Source organism: Festucalex cinctus, chromosome 2 (assembly GCF_051991245.1).
Source record: "Festucalex cinctus isolate MCC-2025b chromosome 2, RoL_Fcin_1.0, whole genome shotgun sequence".
Taxonomy (NCBI): Eukaryota; Metazoa; Chordata; class Actinopteri; order Syngnathiformes; family Syngnathidae; genus Festucalex; species Festucalex cinctus.
This window is the reverse complement of record NC_135412.1, coordinates 18,918,933-18,940,742: the sequence shown is the minus strand read 5'-3', so window position 1 is coordinate 18,940,742 and position 21,810 is coordinate 18,918,933. Positions and strand designations below refer to the sequence as shown.

The following is a 21,810-nucleotide window of genomic DNA, read 5'->3' as shown; positions in this document are numbered from 1 at the left end:
TTGATCTGGACGTGTCTGCTGCATAGCGACTGGAATGCCCCCAGTACAGGCGTTCCAAGTAAGGGGCGGTCATTAATCATAATTGCAAGTTAGAAAAAAAAATAGTGGTGTTAAAGGAACTTATCAACTCAATTCATTTGACCATGAGTCTGTAGACTTTTTATACCCACTGTATGTTGTCAGTATTCAAATCCTTTTCCTCAGGCCATCCAAAAACGGTGTCACATGCACACCCTTGACATGGAGCTTGACGTCTCATCTGGCTCGCCACACTTGACAGGCGCTTATCATATGAAAACAGCCACTAATGCTGAGAGAGAGAGGCCAGAAAAGAGAGCGGGAGGGACCAAAAATAAAAGCTACAAAAGATGGTGGAATCAAAACACATGACAAGGTCACCGTGGTCAAATGAGCATAGAGTGCTGCTCGCTCTGTTCATGGTGTCTTTTTGTTACGTAACATGTTCAAACAGGGGCAGTGCTTTTTTTGTATTGGCATGTTTCCAAATGGTCTCTTTTTAAAATACATTACAGCCAACCTTTCTTCTCGCAGGACACCATTCCATGTCACACTTGAGGAAGAGAGGAAGCAATTACACAGCACCCAAAAAAAAAACCAAAGGAGTGTTAACATGCGGTCTGGGTCAACTTGTCTTTCAGCAACAGCGAAGCCTTCAAGCGCTCACACGCAGCGCTTTGGATTCTTAAGATGCCGGTAAAGCCGCATGTCACATTGGTGAACGTCAACATGTGCACGGCATGCAATGCAAGGCCCCGCTCTGAACTTTCACCTATTTCAGCCGGCTTGGCGGAACTGTGGGAATCCTGTCAAAGCTCGGCCTTTGTGTTGTGGGGACTAAAAAAAGAAGCCAGAAACCAGACTCGGCATTATTTGTTCGGATAATTCCACCACATGTATGACGTGTTAGAGACTGTTCTTGTTGCGTCACTCACATAATATAATCGCTGTTTGTTTGAGAGTCTGCGTGAGTTGCCTAGCACCTGGTAACCGTATCGGCCCGAAACCTTATCATCTTGCTTGAACAAAGCTCAAGCAGCGCAGGGCCATTTGCTATCATCTCAACAAATAAAAACAGGACAACTTGCAGACAAAAAGAATCTTAGTTAGGTGTGGAATGGAAGTCAGGTGCTTGTAGACACAACTACGCTGGGTGCGGTTTATTTGTTTCACCCATGTTGTATACACCCATGCCGCGAGGTTAATTATTTGCATTTTTAAAGATCCTCATGCCAGGCTTTGGCTGTGCTTCAAGTGTTTATATTTCATAACAAGGTTTAATACTGTCTGCCAAAGTTTCAGAGAGACTTTTTCCCTTTTAAGTGTCTTTCGTAGAAGTGTGATGATATATCGATATCGCGATACATCGTGATACTTTGTCTACTGATAGATTATCAATACGGCTTCACAAGTATTGCGATATTTGTAGTTAATATACAGCCACTATAACGGCTCCATTGTTCATAACTTATTGAGCAATTACTTGGCGGGCCACTAGGGGGCGCGCCTCATAAGAGTAGTGGAAATGTGCAGAAGTCTTCAGGCAAAGAAGACTCATGAGCTTATTTTTACTCGTGTAATACAAGTAACAGGATGTACACAACCCCCCGAATACACTATTTGAAACGCTCTTAAGAACCACTGAAACCATCATACACACACATTTCAGAATCATGTATGGAAAGATATTAGTACTAGTAGTGTGAATGAGAGAGTTTCAGTTGTACATGTGAGCGAGAAAAAAAAAACTGAGGTGTAAAGTATGACAGTGTTTCACCAGTGCGTGTAAAAGCATTTCATTTGAGAGTATGAGAAGGAAAACAATCTGTTGAGTGAATGAGAGTGCTTCACTTGTGAATGTGAGCAAAAAAAAGGTTCACTCTGCATGAGAGGGGTTCAGTAATTTTTACGACATGTTAGACTAGTGTATGTGAGATCATTTCACTTGTGTATGTGAGTGGAAATTGGAAAAAAAATCAGTTGTGCGTATGAGAGCGGTTCAAGCATGTATTGTGCGAAAGAATTTCAGTTGTATGAGAGCTTTTTTATTGGTGTGAATGAGAGCGGAAAAAATATTCAGTTGGTTTCATGAGCGTCACAGTAGAGTGTGAGAGCATTTTACTTGTGTATGTGAACAGAAAAATCAATTGTGTGTATGACAGTGTTTCAGTCAGTATCATGGTTGAAAGGTTTTTTTTTGGAACATGACAGCCTTTCAAGTTGTATTTAATCATTGAGTGTAAGAACTTACGTATGTGACTGGGTTATTTATTTTGCAAATGTGTGCATGAGAGCATTTCAGTAGTGTTTATGATAGTATTTCACTTATTGCAACAGGATATCAGTTGTATTTGTGAGACCGTTTAACAAGTGTATATAAGAGCTTATGAATGTGAGCGAAATGAAGTATGGGAAGTGTTTCAGTGTCTATACTACGGGAGTTTCACTAATGGGTTGCTCTTTTACTTTTCAGAGAAAGCGCTTCTTTAGTCTTTGCGAGGTTATCCCGAATATTGACCCTCACGGGCCCTCGTAGCAGACGGCGTGTGTGTACAGACTCCGAGTCAGTTTACCATCCCCCAGTTTTGTATCCTCAAGTGGCCGCGGCGATAGCAGCTGCTGTTCTGGGATCAGCCAATGAACTCAAGTCTTTTTCTCTGGCTGCAGGGTCGAAGTCTCCGCGGCCCAGCCCCCACCACCCTTCCCGTTTCGCCACAGCTGCAGCTTGTGGCCTGTGTCCGATTCTCATTGGCCCGTTGATTCCATGTGGGCGGAGCGAAGGCGTGTCCCAGTGTATTGTGATCTCACAATCAGCTGTTTTGTACGTTCTACATACTGATCTGAGGATCAGCTGGAGGCAGCAATAAACAGGAGGAGAAAAGACAGCAGAGGCTCGAAAAGCTGCAGATGTTATGATCTGAAACATCGGTGTAATATTTTACACGAAGTCCTTCTTCTGAGAAGAAAGCCTTTTATTTTTGTACCATGGTGTTTTAACTACCTCTCTTAAAGGCTATCTAAAGCTATGCTTTAAGAATTGTTCCTACTGTGTGTGCTCTCGTTTACAACTTGAATAATATTGCAAAGGCAGGTAAGCAGCTTTTCATATTGTGCATCTCTGTGTGTTTTGTCCGTCATACCCTCTGCCTAATCAAGTGACATCTATGAGGATGAAATGTCAACCGTCATTATGGAAAAATTCCATCGCGTATCGTCCCCTACGACTTGCACAGCCTAATATGTTTCAATGTCGTGTGTCATTCAAAGCGTTTTATTAAGTGTTTTGCGACGCCCTTCACTTGGAAGATGACACCAATCTGCATTGTGTAGCCGCTCTTGTGCAAGCTGCACCAAAATGCTCGATGGCGGATGTTGATGTTTTCCAAGAGGACATTTGAGGTTAAGCTTCTCAATCAACATCGTTGCTGTTTTTCTGTCGACGTCGGCCGACGTCTTGTTGTGTTGTGAGTGCCGCGTCGCTGATCAGCCACCTCGACTGTCATTGCTTTGACCCTTTAGCTGGAGGTCTTAACGCGGATAATTCATCAGTAACCTGGATACCAGAAACCACACAGTCTGCCGCTAGCTGGTTGGCTCCGCATTCTGTCGTCCAGTTTAATGGCTGCTTTTAGGCAACCACCGACGCGAAGGCTTCGCGTAACATCGCTGCACATTTAACGTTCTGGTGGACGACTGTTAGAATTAACTTGATGCTGAATGCAGAAGGCTTTATTTTGTTTTGCGTCACTGTTTAAAATGTCCTAGAATTTCGCTGGGTTTGCGCCTTGAGACTTTTCTGCGGCTGGGTGACGCTGATGTGACGTCACCGCAGCTTGTTTTCATTCTCTGAACACGCCCACTAAATAAGCCCCGCCCTCTACAAGCAAAAAGACACTTTCGATCTGTAATGCAGGTTTCCTGTTGGGAAAGTCACCGTGCAATCGTCTTTTTATTATATTAGTTATAAAATTTAATTTAAAAAGTGACTGGGATGGCCAACTGATAGAGGAGGCCATAACATAGGACCATGGTATTTTCAATTGGGCATATGTGCCAAAATGTGCATGTTGGAAATATTTTAACTCAACTCAACTCAACCGAACAAATTCTTGGGGGAAAAAAAAGGCTGATAAGCCTCGAATATGCATTTTTCACAAAAATGCCATCCATATAAAAAAACAAAAACATGCAAATAGGCGAATTTGCGGATGCCAAACTGCAAGTATGCATGTTTAGAATTTTACTAATTTAAATAGATGGTCCAGATAAATTGTAGATGAAGATAAACTAGTTAAAGGCGCAGTATGCCGGTCACACTCAGGAAAATGCACTTTTTAAATACAGGATGTACACACTTTAAATTTCTCTCAGTCTACACATCTGGGTTTATGTTAATCTTTGGTGGTGATTTTGTCCTTGGGCTTTAGGAGTTTAACTAGGGATGGTTGAGGACCAATGCCAGGTATCAGTATCAGTCCATACACGGTCATATTTCAACATAGTTGTAGTCGCACACACCCTCTTGTGGCCATTTTATGATCTGGAACTAGAAATTAGAAGACTATGAATATAAAATTAACATTACTCCAAGAATTACATATTGAAATATACAGGTCGTTCTTTAACGTTATCTGTCATTGTTTTGTTATTGCCCCCCCCCCCCCCCCAGACATTTATTTATGCATCAAAATTACTAGTGGTACTTGGTAGTAGTATCAGTGACTCAAGAGGTGTGTACTCGTATTGGCATCGGTCTGAAAGAAAGTGTTATTGAACAGCACTAATTTTAACTATAGCAAATCAACTGAAATAATAATGTTATTAGGCATGTGTTTATATCTTAGATTTTAAACAGCCCGGAAAACTGCATACTTTAAGCTCCGAGGTTCATTTTCGTCAGTACATAAAATAAGGCTCTGAGACACAACACCTCAGGGCTGTGTATTCATAGATAGGTCACGTGCACTTGGCTTAAAAACCAGTAGGCCTACATCTTAATTTTCGTGCCCAGGCAAGTCTAGTTTACCGTGTCTGGGATTTTGGCAGACTGCGCCCCACCTTTCTGGGTGTTTCGGTGCACCCAGGGCATTTTCTATTGTACACCCTCGGTGTGCCTGAGAATTTGGTGACAGGAAGCAGGCTAGACATTAGATCAGATAAAAGCAGGTCAAAGTTGTGGTGTAATGCGATTTTGGTGGACATGGTCGAGGCACAGGCAGACCGATTCGCGACAGATTTTGCGGTCATGTGTGGTCATTCATAAAAGTGACAACAGCGTACACCGATCCCTCTAAATTATTGTCGAAATCAATGAATTGAAGAATTATTGTGATGATCAGACCGCACAACCTCTCCTGAGCTGCATTTAAAGGGAATGAGGAGAGATGCTTCCATTGGTCAGGAAACAAGCTGGCTGTGTGCCCATTTCTACCTGCACACGTCTACAAAAATACCCCCCTTCACACAGATAGACCTTGCTTAGCTCTAGTCTTATGCTGGGCATGAAAATAGGGCTCTGAGTGTTGAATGTAAACCTTCCTTTTATCTAATCCTGAAGTGCATTTTTTTACTATTGCATTCTCCAAATAAGGACAGAGCGTCATACTTCAATGCACCTACAATCTTGTCAGCAGACTATTTAAACTTCAGTTGAATATGATTACATCACTGTTACACATTAAGCCAGGCCTTATCTCTTTCCTCAGTTCCTTCTGTAGTGCTTATCTCCTTTACTTTTAATGTTCTGTAATTGTGTACTTTCTGTTCCTGTTCTATTCCTGACATTAGCATTAATTTATTAGTTTTCAAACCAACCAGCGTATTAATGAGCTCCATTACAAGTAGTGAATCAAAACAGCAGATAATATAGCTCTGTATTTACACAAGGAGATAGTCACTGAACAAAATGTTTTATTACTTGTGTAGTTGTAATTTACAGTGTAGTTGAATTACTGAAATGTATGTGTTCCATAATTTAGCGACACTACAGGTTTAATGTGACATCTTGTGTTTATTCACTCTGGAATCACTATTGTGTTTTCACTAATATATGCTATGTTCTGATTACCAGTAAGAATGCAGGTCATCCTAAAAGTCCATAATGTAATTTATTGTCAAAAGGCAATCCAGTTAGCACACTGAATTCAGTGGATACACGTATACTCTTAAGCATTAAAGACACAAACGAGGTCCACGTAATGCCATTTAGCGTGGTTGTGTTCAAACAAACGGCGCTCCAGCCATTAGCTTATTACCATCTATTGCTAACATGCAATATTTCAAGCATACAAAAAGTGACAGAGCACCAAAATCGTCTGGGCACCCCTTACATCAACCTCATCAACCACCCATGTTTGTCTGCAGAGTGGCGCTGACAGGTTTGGAGGGAATACATTTCGACTTTCTAGCATTACTTGAATATAGCATTAGCTCTTTTTTTTGTTTTTTTTACTCAAATATGTATTGCAAGTGAAGAACTCAATTTTGTAAACCCACTGTTGTCTCTTTGCTCTCTTTCAGGCCTTTGCTCCAAACCAAGTGAAACCTTACATTTGCACTACTGAAGCCCACACTCCCCTTGTCCAAACCACGATCCAGCAAAGGGCTCCAAGTCAAAGCAAAGTTCAATAATAACAATACACAGCTATACGACTTCCCTACAAACGAATACCTTTCAAAGGCAGCTACATTTTTTTGTTTTTGTTTTATTTTTGCTCCTCAAAAGTCTTGAAAAGTCAAGGCCAAGCAAGCCGTCATGTTTCAACGTCTGAGCAACTTGCTGTTTGGGGAGGTCGAAGAAGTGGCAGCTGAGCTGAAGGGACCGAATCCCTGCGTGACCGAGGCCGACGAGGAAGGATGGATGCTTGTCAACTTGCCTGGTGAGTTTGATTGGATAATACTTTTTGAGAGTTGCATTATGCTGCTTCCGAGGATTATCGGAAGTCGGATATATCTGAGTTGTTTTTTACGGAAATTATACAGTGAACTACTGAACAGTATAGAATGCTTATGAAATAAGATAAAACAATAAATGAAGAAAAATTACGAGAAGGTAAGTTTGCTGGAGGTCAAAAATGAGTTTTAAAAACCAAAATAAAAAACAATTTACCACTATCTGCCATTTTGGTTGTTTACTTTCAGGTCGGAACTGGGAAAAAACACAACTCGGATATATCCGACTTCCGATCATCCTCGAATGCAGCATAAATAACACGGGGCGACTGTTAAGTTGTGAAAACTATTTTTACAGAGTGCAAGCGCTAGCCTGTCCCGTTTCCATTGAGCATTAGAGGTGAAGTGAAGGTCATGATGGGCTGTAGTCAGGAATTGATTAGGTACAGGCCACTGACCTTTACATATGGCTGGATAGTCCATACACGCCCGTGCAAGCCATTGAAGTCACAGGGCGGCCATCTTGCTCCTCCCACCTCACGAGAAGACTACTGTACAACCCCTAGCAAAAAGTATGGAATCACCAGTCTTGGACGAGCACTCACTCAGACGTTTTATTCTGTAGATCAAACTCAGATGAAAAGCATGAAACAGTTGTAAGGTCATTCCAAAGCGCAACATCTTGGCTTTCAGAAACACTAAAAGAAATGAAGAAAAAACATTGTGCTGGTCAGTAAATGTTACTTTTATAGAGCAAGTGCAGGGAAATAAACATGGAATCACTCAATTCTGAGGAATGGAATTATGAAAAACAGCTAAGAAAAAGCAATCAAAACACATCACTGCTATTTAATTGCACCACCTCTGGCTTTTCTGACAGCTTGCAGTCTCTGAGGCATGGACTTGATGAGTGACAAACAGTATTCTTCATCAATCTGGTGCCAACTATCTTTGATTGCAGTTGCCAGATCATCTTTGTAGGTCAGAGCCTTGCTGTGGACCTTTTTTTTTTTTTTTTTTTTTCAATTTCCACCACAGGTTTTCAATTGGGTTGAGATCTAGGTTATTTGCAGGCCATGACATTGACTGGATGCGTCTTTCTCCAAGGAATGCTTTCAGTTTTTCCTCTGTGGCATGATGCATTGTCATCTTGGAAAATGATTTCATCATCCCCAAACATTTTTTCAATTGAAGGGATAAGAAAGCTGTCCAAAATGTCAATGTAAACTTTATTGAAGATTTAACCACAGCCATCTCCCCAGTGCCTTTGCCTGACATGCAGCCACATATCATCAAGGACTGTGGGAATTTGGATGTTTTCTTTAGGCAGTCCTCTTTGTAAATCTCACTGGAACGGCACCAAACAAAAGTTCCAGCATCATCACCTTGTCCAATACAGATTGGTGACTCATCACTGAAGATAACCTTCATCCAGTCATCCACAGTCCATGATTGCCTCTCTCTTAATAAAAAAAAAATTATATATATAAGTTTGCTCCTCTAAACATTATTAACTCATTCACTGCCATTGACGGAAAAAGACGTCAATGTCAATGTTTTTGCTGGACTGGCAGTGAATGTGTTAAGCATATAATTTATACATGTATTTAAGGCAAGTTGCAAAATGTCTGAAGTCCTCTTGTTTATGTTTAACAAATTTAAAACACCATAAATCATGACGTTTCTTCTAAGTACTGTCTCAAATATTCTCCAATTTCGATACTATGAATGTATAGGATCGTATGCCGAGAAACGTGTCTTGGGAGGAACAATATGGCGGCCTCAACACTTCAAAAGTCTTGGTCAATAGGCTATCCAGTCATATATTCAGATTAGTGGTACAGAAGGCTACCCGAGATGTTTTAAACCAGACAATGGAAAGGCGCAATTGGTTTTGAACATGAAGCTCACTCCTCCTTGTTTAGTGGATTAAAAAAAGCCAATCAAACAATGAAAAATAGGAGAAACAGTCAAAACCCAAGAGGGTCAACACAACTAATGATGTGACTCTTTCATGTTTTGTGTCTCCTGCCCCCTCTTTTCCCCCCTCCCCTCCGATTTTTTTTTTTTGTACATCCCCCACACTGGTATGTGTGCGCGTGCGTATGTGATGGCCACAAAACGACCCCTTTCTACCTGCATGACATTTTGAACGTCTACGACATTTGCATCAAATTTTTCCCACCTCGACCTTATTGGCGTCCCCCGGCCCTGATGTCACGCGTGCCATGCGCTTAGACGAGTCTGGCTGCATGATGCAACTTGACGCCGAGACACAGGCCCAACTTACTATTGCACATCCGATCCCTGATAGCAACCAATCGAACTTTGAAGACGCCCAAACGCGGACCGAATGCCAAACTTCCATTCCCCGCCCACCAAACAAGCGACGGAGGACACGTAGCGTGCGGGCGCAATTACCGCCGGACCCCACGGGTCTGACAAGGCGGGCCAGACTGTCCGCAGCCTCCTCGACTTCTCAGTCGGCTTCTCCTGCCGGGAGCGAGTGCGGGGGCAGTGGGGATAGCAGTAGGGCAGGCTCCGAGAGAGGCTGCATGGATGAGAGCTGGTTTGTCACCCCTCCCCCCTGTTTCACTGCAGAAGGAGCCACGGCGGAGGCCAGCCCCATGGAGGACCTGCTCATCGAGCACCCCAGCATGTCCGTGTATGTGTCGGCGAGCAACCTGTCCATGGTCTCGAACGGCAACCTCTCCGTGGTGGGCGAGGAAAGCATTGTGAGCATGGCCAGTAGCGTGAGGTGAGAATCTCATAACCCCCCCCCCACCTTAGCGCCATCATGAGCGGCTCAAAAAACACAGACTACGTTTACATGCAGTCGAAAAGGCCATGTAAACGTGCAAGAACCTGAATAAGACCCCTGGGTTGCTCCTAACCAGAATATTTGGCATATAAATGCGATTGGAATACCTTGTTTGAAAGGATCAGGGGTTTTTGTTGTGCATATGCTCTATTCGCAAGGAATCTTGGTCTTTTGAGTACAGTAACTACTACAAAAATAAGGCGGACATCTTACGTTGCCACTTGCAAAGCGAGCCTAACTTTTCACATTATTTTCTGTCTCTATGGAGAAAATTCCACAATGTGTATTAGGGCTGGGTATTGATAATAATTTCCTCAATCAATTCAATTTCAATTTCCAGATTCGATTCACTTCAGTTAAATCTGATGTGGATTAAATATGGAAGCTCAATTCTTCTTAAATGTCAAAGACATGCTAAAAACTCCACAAATATTAAGTTCCAAAGTGGATATTGCGGAGGCAGTAACTGGTCAAACGATGTAGTTTATTAATGAAAGTAACATTTGTTGACATCAGCAAAGATGAGATGAAAATATTTCTAATGATTCTAATTTAACAGTTGACGGAAATTGGCTGACAACCAGTTCAGGGTGTTCCCCGCCTACTGCCCGAAGCCAGCTGGGATAGGCTCCAGCATCCAGCACTTGTGAGGAGCAAGCGGTTAAGAAAATGGATGGATGGATGATTTAACAATTGTAAATATAAACTTAAAACATTCTGAATTGTTTTTAAGAGCAATAAGTCAGGTCTTTCAGAAATTTAAGAAAATACTTTTAAATTCATATGATCAGTAAATTTCAAGAAAACATTAAGGTACAAAAAAATTGGCCTTTAAAATTCTATTTTCTTCAGAATTTATGGGGAAAAAAGAGATTTAAATAATCTATGGTTTTATAAATCGACATTTGGCTCGAAAAGGAAAATCAATTCGATATTGATTATTTGAATTTTTTTTTTTTAAACTGGCCCTAATGTGTAAATATGTATATACAAATATACAGTATGTATCTATCCACGTTAATAAGTACATGTGTCTGGCGCCTAACCTACGGAAATACATAAGCAGATGTAAAGAAACATTGCGACACAGCACGGAACCACACTTGTGGAGCGAGGAGGAAACCGACATCTTTATTTAGCGTGGTGAGTGACATAAATAGAATGTCTTTTATTGAACGTAGTAAATTAAAAGTGGAAATGACCTCTATTTGTGTCGTGACGACGTCCATTCGATTTTCAATTGAGCACAATGACACTATGGGAGTAACACTTTCCGCTAATGCATGTAAACGGGTTATCCCGAATATTGACTGCATGTTAACTGACTAGGTTTACATGCAGTTTATTCGGGTTTTAAAAGGCCATTTAAACGCACAAAACCAGATTAAGGCCCCGAGGCTACCTACCCCCTTTTCCAACCCAAATAGTTGATCATATAAACGCGATCCTTGTTTGAAAGGTTCATTGAGTTGTGATCTGCACATGCTCTATTTGCAAGGAATCTTTTTTTTTTTTAGTACAGGAACTACGACAGAACTGCGGCGGCCATCTTACGTTGCCACTCGCTAAGCAAGCCTAACTTGTATACAGTGATTATCCCGCTGCGATGTCCAATTTTGGCCGTGACAGTCCCATTTTTTAGCCTTGGTTCCAGCGTCATTATGCAAATAGACATCATTTTCCGGTTCTTCCTTTCTGTGGAAAATAAAATACATTATATTCATGTGACTCACCACACTCAGAATTTTGACCTTAACCAGGAGTGGCAAATTCAGGTCCAGAAAGTAAAAACCCTGCCACAGTTCGCCTTTAGCCTTGCTAGCTAGCTAGCTCACTAGCTGGTAAACGAGCACCATGGGAGCTAGCAAGCTAGCACCTGGGGCTAAAGCCAAAGTGTGAAAGGGTTTTACTTTTCTGGACCTGGATCTGCCACCTCTGACCATAACCTGACCATTGACTGTATATAAACAGCGACCCAATTTGTTTTTGTCTGCCCTCCAGCAGCCGAGTGGCCGAGCCAGCTACCGCTCCGGCCACCCACACCCCTGGGCCATTCAGGGTGAGTTTTGGACCTTACGTCCAGCCTAAGGTCGCCCAAGTGGCCAGAGTCCAGCGTAGCAAAGCTCGCATAGAGAGGCGCCACCTGAGCCGCAACCGCATCCAACGCCAAAACCGCACCAGGGAGCAGATCCCCCGCCACGCAAGCCACGCTCGAAACACCTTCCTGCACCAGCCCAGCAAGCGTAACTTGTGCCACTAGACTCCCCGACAAACTGGGGGCCAAGTTTACTCTGAGGGCATTAGAAGAGCAGAGTCAACTTTCGACGTATTCAGGCATCTGATTACTTTTCGGCATATTCTGTCTAATTGAGTTTGTATTGCATTTTGGACTACAGTAATTGGATTCTTCCTATTTTGCTTTTAAGCCCTCAGAGTGGATCTGAATAGAATCTAGCTAAAATTTCTGCAGCGTCCACAAATTACAACAAAATATTCACAAAAAGTACAAAACAAAAACAGGTTTATTAATTCTCTTTTTTTTTTGTCACATGTCATGGAGTTTTTCTAAAGTTTTACAGAACCATAAGCAGATTTCCAATACATTGCTGAACTTCACGAGTCATTGTAACATTAACAGACCATCTTCTCTGACTGAACAGAAAATTGTGGGAACTTTGCAAGACTGCAACATGGCTAAACTTCATATACAGAGAAAGCAGCTCATCCATTCCTCACAGCTTTATGTTACGTTAATATATCCGCATGAAACTTTTAATTTTGGCCAGAAAAAGAAAAAAAAGAGGATGGATATACCGTGCGTGTGATGATTGTGGGATGAAAAGCACAATACAATCTATTACATTTGTGTTAGAGAAAACAATATCAGTGTGGGAAGTAAACATTGTGTGATTCCTCACGTCTCACTTTGAGAAGGATGAGAGCAAATAGGCGATGGTGGGAGAATGACCGCAAAACAGACTAAAGAGTCAACGAAATGTTGCAGCAGCTTAGACGCGAAGATTGTGATTAAGAAGAATAGATTACGGCAAGTGTCATGTGACCCACGACAACCGCTAGCATCAACAGCATTCATTTAACAGAAAAATATTGACATGTTCATGAATTCAAGCAAAATAATTGGGTCACATGATTTGAATTTGAAAAGATATAGTAAGTGTATGGAGAGCGGTATTGATGGTCTAACTCTTGATTTTGTTTTGTTGGTTTTCCAGTCTGTACATGGTTCCGACAATATCAATGTGTTCATGACGACAATGTTGCTCCATCGAAACTTGCCGTATGCAGGAGGCACACAGCATGACGATGACCATTCAATTGTGTGTCAATTCTGCCCGCTAAAGAAAACGTGCCCGGCACACACCAGCCACAGTGTGTACCGCGATTCCTCTTTTACAAAACAGAAAAAGGAATTCCTTCATTAGCCACTTTCATGAAAAAGACTCCCGATTAAGCTTCTTCTTTTTTTTTTTTTTTCAAGAAAACACACACTAAAAGTTCCATTCGGTCTTTTGAGCATCAACACCTGCTGTTTATTCCTGTATGCACACCAAACTAACATTATCCAATTCGAGATTCAGCTTAATGATATCTATTAAAACAATATTAAACAATGGTGCTGAAGTGTAAACTAATGTTTGTATATTATTGGAGACGTGGATGTATGTTTACACTGTCATTCATTTTTGTGAGTCAAAAGTTTTCGTGGTGTGCTGTGTGCTTGTGTTTTTCTTTTGTGACCCTTTCACTTGTTTTTCCTTTTCCAAAACGTTCATTATAATAATCTTTTATTACACTTGTATATATTCCGATGAACAATTTCTAGTGCTCTGTTAGATGTCAAAGCCTTTCCAAACCTGAGTCCACGTTGTTGAGTTCAAAGGGACTGAGGTGAATCCTGTCCGCATCACTTTGGTGCTCCTTATCAAAATGGAAAAGGCCTCTCGGTTGCCCCCCATTTTGAGTCACATCTTCCTGAGGAGCACAACGAAAATCACACCAGGCTCGGAGTAGATGTGGCATAGGCTTGCTTACACTGCGTCCCAGAGGGTCCGCTTTGACTTTTGAGAGGCTGTAATAGAAAATCTGTACTGCTCTGCTCAAAAGAATTAGTGGCGAGCTTCCACAATCTTTGGAAACAGAAAGAGTGTTTTTAAACCATCCATTCAAGTCATTTTTCTTTTTAATGGGGTATATGCTACGGAACAGGCGGGACTTCCGAGATTTTGCACATGAGCTTTGATTCTGGTGCGGGTTGCGAACGCGCAACCGAGGGGCACAAATTCGGAAGCACAAGTATTGTGACGCAGCCCACACGTCGCAAACCGAACCGGAACCAAAGCTGATGTGCAAAAACAGTCCCGCCTCTTCCGTGGCATATACCCCATCACATACAAAAATTGTTTTGTTCCGTGAACTATACTCATAAGACTGTTTTTATTGAAATATCTATTAATTTATGACATGATTTATTTTCTCTGTTTACTATGTATGTGTTGTGCAGGGTATGACGCACAACTGAATTCTTGAGATCTTGCGGGTGGCTGTATGTGCATGCATGTAAAATGCGACGATCAAGATATGTCTGCAAAACTGTCCTGTTTATTTTGATTTTCCTCACCTCTGTTGACATGTAAGAAGGAAATGTGTTCAGTGTGTTGTGTGTAAGCAATGGAAAGTGTGTTCAGAGTAAAAGACATCCAACAATGTGGTGAGTTGCTACGTGTTGAACACCTATGATGAAAGGAAATGGACAGGTACATGATGAGGCAGTAGACAGTTTATAATATGATATAAATAAAATGATGTATATGTTTAATAATAACACATAGAATATGCTTGTACTTTCCTGTATAGTATTTAGAGCTAGGATGTTTGAAAAAAAAACAACAAAAAAACAATGAATGTCTGGGGAGTTTCTGATGTTTATGTTGTGCCCTGAAATGATGGCAGCTTACCAACACATGCGCTTTGGCCCATGTTACATCTCAAGTACACACCTCCCCATGAAATGAAATATTTAGACACATAAAATGTGGTGTATCTGGTATCCATGGTGATTGTGCCTTTCACTTTTTCTGCATGGTTTTTGTGATTTTTTTTCTCCCCGTCCCTAAAGTGGACAGTTTTCCACAAACTGGCAAAACCTATGCAAAATGAACTGATGGGTATTTCAGCATCCTTTCAGAAAACACAGGTACCCGCCCACCAACCCACTCTCCAAACAACACAATAAATGCTCAGGTTCACGCCTGAATCCCGTGTCGTTATTTTCATGTGGGAGGAAGCCAGGTCAATGAGCATGATGGGAAGGGCGCAAGAAAATGAACAGCTCTTTATTATTATAATCGAGGCAGCTTTCTTGAAATAGTTACACAAGTGGACTCAATGTGGTTCACATAGTTACAAAACAATTTTTAAATTAAACGTCATTTAAAATACTTTAACATAGGAATTTAACACATTTAAAAGAAGAGGAAATGTTTACTACGATTACTAAAGACATGATTTAGGAAAAAATGATTAGAAAAATGCTGTAAACAACCATGATAGCTTTGGGGGGAAAGCAGTTATCAATAATAAAATGAAGTGTAGCATATATATATATATATATATATATATATATATATATATATATATATATATATATATATATATATATATATATATATATATATATATATATATATATTTTTTTTTTTTTTTTTCCCCAAACTGGAGGAAGAGGAGGAGGAGGAGGAGATTGGGGATGACGACGACAACAACGGAGGATGTCACTAGAGCAGGTGATCGGCTCAGATTTACACCCAGTTGGTTCGCTTAACTTGTTCCAATCGTACCTGGACGACGTGAAGATGCGACGTTGAGGAGGACAACACCTGTGAGTAGCCATAGCATCAACAATGACCGATGAAGTCACTATGGTTATATTAGCAAGTGGCAGCCACTTTGGCATTCTTCTGTTTGTGGACACGCACGGGTTATTTGTTATTTTAAGGAATTATCTCGGCGTATATCCCCCACGGTGAAGTATTGTTTCGAACTTGTTGTTCCGGTTGAACAGTGACACCCTCCACTTAACCGCATTCCCCCATGGCAAACCATCGTTTATGGTTCGAGTGACCGAGGACGACACGACCGCGACACCTAAACAAAACACGGAAAATAACCCCATAAGGAATATTTTCGACTTCCTCATTGGCTAACCCAGGTCAATACGTAAAATGGACTTTGCTTGTCCTATTTTCGGGCCGGCGTTTGAATAGAATTATCCAGAGCTTGTTAGCTAGCTTATGCAAAAAGCGCACGGGAAATCCTGGCAGGTAATGTTAGCAACCTGATACGTGTCCTTGCGTACATGCTAAATGTATTCTAATGATTTAATGATGTGTGGTTATTCAGCCATAGGCCCTGTATCGCCTAGGAAGCAGTGGCGGAGCCAGACTTTTATAAATAGGGGGGCCAGGGGGCCCCCGAGGATACTTCATCCAAAGATGATGCCAAATTTGTTTTCATGAAAATTTATTTCAATCGGAGTCTCTAAATGTTCAAATATATTTCAGTACATATTAAGTACAGGGGAGATTTTTGCACATAATGTTCCGTTTATTAACAATGTATAAAATATACAAAAAATAATTCAGTGCTGTTTAACCTGAATGAACTTGCTACACGCAGATATTTCTATTCATGCAATTACTCAAAAAAGCATACAGTACTTTTATCAACACAACATTATAATATGAACATAGCGCAAATTTGTTTTACAGTATGACTAAAGGTCCTGTCTAAGTGCCAAACTCTCCTTGTCGTTTCATTTTCCACACACCCTGTGAAAAATACATTTATTACTCCAACTACTTCATTTACAACCACATAATTGATTAAAGTGATTAATGAATAATGTGAATAAATCCTCCACTTCTACAGGACTGTCTCAGAAAATTAGAATATTGTGATAAAGTCCTTTATTTTCTGTAATGCAATAAAATAAACAAAAATACCATACATTCTGTATTCATTACAAATCAACTGAAATATTGCAAGCCGTTTATTATTTAATATTGCTGATTATGGCTTATAGCTTAAACAAAACTTAAACAGCCTATCTCAAAATATTTAGAATATCCAGAAAAAGTATACTAGTAGGCTATTCAACTAATCACTTGAATCGTCTAACTCGAAACACCTGCAAGTGTGTTTCCAAGTGAATCCAGAATGTATGACATTTTTGTTTTTTTTAATTGCATTACAGAAAATAAAGGACTTTATCACAATATTCAAATTTTCTGAGGAAAAAAAAACACGTTACAGCATAATCATAAGAGAACAAGAATACTGTAAATGCAAACGTCAGTCAGCGTCTGTTTGAACTTTCAACCATTGGAGGGTGCTATTGTATTGCATAACAACAATGTATTTCATTTTAGCTTGTGCAAAACTACGTTGCTTCTTGATGTCCATCCAAATCAATCTATCTCAACATAAAAGTTATTTTAAATAGTCACTCACGTCTCACAGGCAAACCAACATGTTATAGCCAAGTTGCCAACTGCCAACGTGCATTCTTGATGTGACAGTACTCAGGAGACTGCTTCTCTTAACGGGTGATTCTCCTTCTCCAGACTCCTAGTGAGGTGGATTATAATGCTTTGTCGTAAGTAGCGCCAGCCACTGTTCAGGAGGGGCATAACAATTAGTAGGCGTCTGAAAAAAATGCTGGCAGGCTGCATTGGCCAGGCGTGCAAAGTCACTGCGCCGGTGCCCTGATATGTCAATCATTTGGCGTCTGTTGGGTCCAATCACATTTGAGCAGGGGCACGTGCCACCCTGGCCCCCCCTCTGGCTCCGCCATTGCTAGTAAGCAATGTAGGTCATGGAATTGAAGATAAAGCTCATCTGCACGTTTGCTGTGTTTTGCAGGTTCCTGTTTGCACACTTGCCAAAATGCAACACACCCATTTCTTAGCAAGGAGTTATAAAAACACATGATCCAGTTTAAATCACATCACGTTAACAGCAGAAGTGGACCTGGAAGTTCTTCATCCGGGACATAAGAAACACTTAGACGTATGACTGTCTTGTCACTTAAATGTTATATCTAAAGAGAGGACTTTAACCACAACGATCCAGAAGAATAGCCATGCAGAATCCGTCCCCTGAAGCAGTGACCCAATACCCTGAAGGATTCGTGGTGGCTAAAGATGCCACTCCAGAGACAACGCTGGGCAGTGCCTACTCTCCGGTGGACTACATGAGCATCACCAGCTTCCCCAGGCTGCCAGAGGATGAAGTGATGCAGGGGGACAATGCCTTAAAATCTCGTAAAGATGAAGACAACGTCCTAGGCGAGCAGGAGACAGGTCCGTAAAATTGTCACATGGTGTTTCCTAAGAATAAAACTTCTCAAGTCACGTTCGGTGTTGCATATGAGGAATTCAGAAAAGTGTTTGGTAAAATGTAATATATTTACATTCCAGACCCAGATGTGTTTTTGAGGTCTGCTCGTCTCCAGCGTCTGCCGTCTTCGGCGTCTGACCTGGCCTACCACGATGCCGTTTCCTTGAGGGAGACCACCAAAGACCCTTTTACGCAAGATTGTGCCTGCCAGCGGGACGGACTGAAGGTCATCATCACAGCCTGTCTCACCTTTGCCACGGCGGTCAGTGTTGCTCTCATCATGCAGATCTACTTTGGAGACCCCCAGGTGAGACAAGAAACTCAAGAAACACTTTTTTCTGCTTTTTTGTACCCGTTTATTTGGTGTGCACCTTCAGGTCAGTCAAGCCAGCCACAGCAACACTTGTTGATGCTATGCATTACGGTAACTCGTGGCGAGAAGGCCAACTTCAATATAAACCTTTGCTTACTAAAGAATACATCGACAATGCCTTTGTCGCTTTTATTTTGACGTTGTTCTGGTCAGCATGTGGTGGCAGGACAGCTGTCTTAACTTGTTTTTCCAACTGTAGTTGGGGCCAGATTATATTGCTGTCACATATCAACACATTATCATCCTGAAATCAACCTGTTCAATCACTAATTAACTCATTTGCTCCCAATAACGTGTAAATACGTTTTTTTAATGTTCTAAGTGTCCCAAAGACGTATTTATACGGGGGGGGTTTTGTTTTGTTTTTTAATGCTAGAGCATACAGAAGGCTTTGATGCAGCCTCTCAACTGCAAAGAACGGTTGCAGAAATGGTAGTTATTACACAAACGGCCAGCAGGTGGCAGCAGAGGAAAGGAGATCAACCAGGCCATGTAGAAAAACAGCTCAATTACTTACAATTTTGAATAGATTTGTGAAAACTGATGAAACTTAGCTCTCTTCTAATGCTAATTGCTGCAAAACGGAAACAGATAGAAACAGACTTTTTTTTCCTGATGAAAGAAGAGACCTTAATCTTTCTTTTGATGGGTTCCATGCTTTTATAGCAATAGAACACAATATTCCGTGGGCCTTGCAAAATCAGTCAAAATCCGGTAAACCGGCCGGGAGCGAACGGGATTACTTCTGTGAAAATGGCTGGGAGTGAATGAGTTAAGGATGCAAAAAAATCCCCAGAAATTAATTACGCTGGTATTAACATTCAATGCTTGTTAGCATCTATTGGCTAGCAGGTAGCTGCGAAGTGAGTGCCCCATGGCAAGAGCCGTCAGTCAACTTTTCAAAGGCAGTTTAATTTAATGTGTTATGTTCTCTTCAGTATTCAGAATTATACTTTAACCAACAAAAAAAACAAAACAAAAATTATATATATATATATATATATATATATATTATTTGTATGTGAATACTCAACTATTCTATACTATATAATTTTCAGTAGGACATCCTAAGAACCAAAATATTCCATATCAGCAGCCCTAGTTGATTTGCTAAAAAATAATTTTGGTCTTCAGAGTGACATCACACACAAACCGCCTCATTTTTCTTACTAGGTCTTTCACCAAGGAGCGGTGGTGACAGATGTGGCTCGCTGTACATCCCTCGGGTTTGAAGTTTTGGGGAAGCCGGGGTCCAGTGTTGACGCTGCCATCGCTGCGGCCCTCTGTTTGGGCATTGTACACCCTCACACCTCGGGTTTAGGAGGGTGAGTTGTCAAGAGGGGGGGAAAAAATTTTTTTTAAATAACATATGCATTGGAATTTTTATTACATTTGTGTGTATTTACCTAAATGCTTTTGTGATGTCCTCAGTGGGGGAGTTATGTTGGTGCATAATATCCGGAAAAACGATACAAGGATCATCGACTTCCGGGAAACGGCGCCGGCTGCCATTCGGGAAGAGTTACTCCAAACAAACCTTGATCTCAGTGTGAGGCATTTTATCTCATTTGGATGTTATGAAGCCATACATTTAGGATTTTGTGATTACACGATTCATGTGCCTTTCAGCCCGGTCTGCTTGTTGGTGTACCTGGAATGCTGAGTGGGATGCATCAGGCACACCAACTTTATGGCAGGTATGTAATAATAAAAAGTAGACTTTTAATTTTACCTCAACAACTTGATAAATGGCATTCTTCTCCATAATGTATTTCCTCACATCATGGCCTCGAGTCTTTGTTTCCTGAACTACCTGTTATTCCAAGTTGAGGCAGAACTAGAAATGATTATTTATCAGAGAGCAAGTACTTGTTCCCACGCCGTCTCAGAGGAGAGATGCAGGGCCGGCAAACTTTACAAACAGAAAGCGCAAAAACAAATCACAAGGAATGGGGGAATGTAGTCTTCCCACATCAGTCCACATAAATAGGTGCACCTTTACACAACTAATTTGCGTAACTGACACAATTTTGGTAAACCTAAACGGTCAATGAAACCCAAGATTGTGTTCCACTCCAAAGGCCCATTTGCAAAAGTAGTACAGATGACAAATTGGTGATTCGTTGAGCAAGTTTTTAAACGTTTGTCAACTAAGCCAGTGTTACATGTCGTAAATTTGCCAGATTACCGTGGAAGGACGTGGTTTCCATGGCAGCAGATGTGGCCAGAAATGGATTTAATGTCACTCATGAGTTTGGTAAGTATTGTAACATGAACGTCACTTGTTAGAAACGAGATTTGATGTCTTCTGCCGGCTTTTTGTATCCCCAGCTGAAGCGCTGGCAAACGTGAAGGACCAGAACATTTCGGATGCATTTCGGGATCTGTTCCTACCTAATGGCCGGGCTCCTCTCTCTGGTTTGTTGAGCAGACGACTGGATTTGGCCAATCTCTTGGATGCTATTGCAGATAAAGGGATATCAGAGTTCTACAGTGGAAACCTGACACAGGAAATTGCTTCTGTGGTAATGATTTCACAGTTTACATATGATTAAATAATTACACATCTAATTATTTGCACGCTCACTGAGCACTTGTGCTGCCCTAACATATTAAAAATCACATACGATTTATGAAAAGATGATTTAAATAAATAAATGTTTGATAGTATATGCAATATAGAAATTACTCACACTAACACTAAAACAGAATACAATGATATATACCGGTGTAACTCAAACTCAGAAATTGAAATGAATTGCAATACCATTGCAAGCCTCTATTATATTGTACATTGTAAAAACACGCCACACATACTTATTTTTCAACACTTTATGGAGCATTGAAAATAACAAACACAACCTTCAGTCAGTTGGGGCGGAGCTAACTAAACTGCTTGACGGAAGTGGTCGAAACAGCCATTTTCTTGGTGAGCAAAGTTTAGTAGAGCCACGGAAGCACGTCCAGCGTGTTCAGGGGCCCTAAAAATAGCAGAGTCATATTTGCGAGTATGTTCGAACATATTGAAATATGTTCGAACATATTTGCAATTACGTTTGAACGTATTTGCGACTATGTTCGAACGTATTTGCGACTATGTTCGAACATATTTCAATACCTTCGAACATATTTGCAAGTACGCTCGAACATATTTGCGAGTATGTTCGAACATATTTCAATACGTTCGAACATATTTGCAAGTACGCTCGAACATATTTGCGACTATGTTCGAACGTATTTGCGACTATGTTCGAACGTATTTGTGACTATGTTCGAACATATTTGTGAC

General features: G+C 41.0%; 2 protein-coding genes across 8 annotated transcripts in view; both read left to right on the top strand.

Annotated features, from left to right (window-relative positions):
• The first annotated feature begins 2,838 nt into the window (after positions 1 to 2,838).
• Positions 2,839 to 14,997, top strand: tp53inp2b (tumor protein p53 inducible nuclear protein 2b). Of its 5 annotated transcripts, none has more exons than XM_077513499.1 (4): positions 2,839 to 3,105; positions 6,538 to 6,896; positions 9,148 to 9,667; positions 11,732 to 14,997. In XM_077513499.1, exons 2-4 carry the CDS (start codon positions 6,773 to 6,775, stop codon positions 11,988 to 11,990), a joined length of 903 nt encoding a protein of 300 aa, XP_077369625.1. In that variant the 5' UTR covers positions 2,839 to 3,105; positions 6,538 to 6,772; the 3' UTR covers positions 11,991 to 14,997. The 5 variants fall into 5 exon arrangements, with proteins under 5 accessions (XP_077369625.1, XP_077369628.1, XP_077369627.1 ...); XM_077513502.1 differs by having other exon boundaries at positions 2,839 to 3,109; positions 9,511 to 9,667; positions 11,735 to 14,997; XM_077513501.1 differs by having other exon boundaries at positions 2,839 to 3,109; positions 11,735 to 14,997.
• Positions 14,998 to 15,483: 486 nt separating this feature from the next.
• Positions 15,484 to 21,810, top strand: part of ggt7 (gamma-glutamyltransferase 7) — a 12,065-nt gene continuing 5,738 nt past the window's right edge. Inside the window, exons 1-8 of one of the 3 annotated variants that reach the window (XM_077513494.1) lie at positions 15,484 to 15,629; positions 17,672 to 18,111; positions 18,229 to 18,455; positions 19,695 to 19,846; positions 19,953 to 20,070; positions 20,151 to 20,218; positions 20,705 to 20,778; positions 20,853 to 21,046. In XM_077513494.1, coding sequence (XP_077369620.1) covers positions 17,892 to 18,111; positions 18,229 to 18,455; positions 19,695 to 19,846; positions 19,953 to 20,070; positions 20,151 to 20,218; positions 20,705 to 20,778; positions 20,853 to 21,046 — 1,053 coding nt within the window. In that variant the 5' untranslated portion in view covers positions 15,484 to 15,629; positions 17,672 to 17,891. Of the gene's footprint in view, positions 15,630 to 15,758; positions 16,072 to 17,671; positions 18,112 to 18,228; positions 18,456 to 19,694; positions 19,847 to 19,952; positions 20,071 to 20,150; positions 20,219 to 20,704; positions 20,779 to 20,852; positions 21,047 to 21,810 lie in introns of those variants that run through there. The other 2 variants (XM_077513496.1, XM_077513495.1) reach the window with 2 other exon arrangements.

Coding starts and splice junctions, on each gene's coding strand:
- tp53inp2b (XM_077513499.1), top strand. CDS start 6,773: ATGTTTCAACGTCTGAGCAACTTGCTGTTTGGGGAGGTCGAAGAAGTG. Junction 6,897..9,147: donor GATGCTTGTCAACTTGCCTG/GTGAGTTTGATT, acceptor CCATGCGCTTAG/ACGAGTCTGGCTGCATGATG. Junction 9,668..11,731: donor AGCATGGCCAGTAGCGTGAG/GTGAGAATCTCA, acceptor TCTGCCCTCCAG/CAGCCGAGTGGCCGAGCCAG.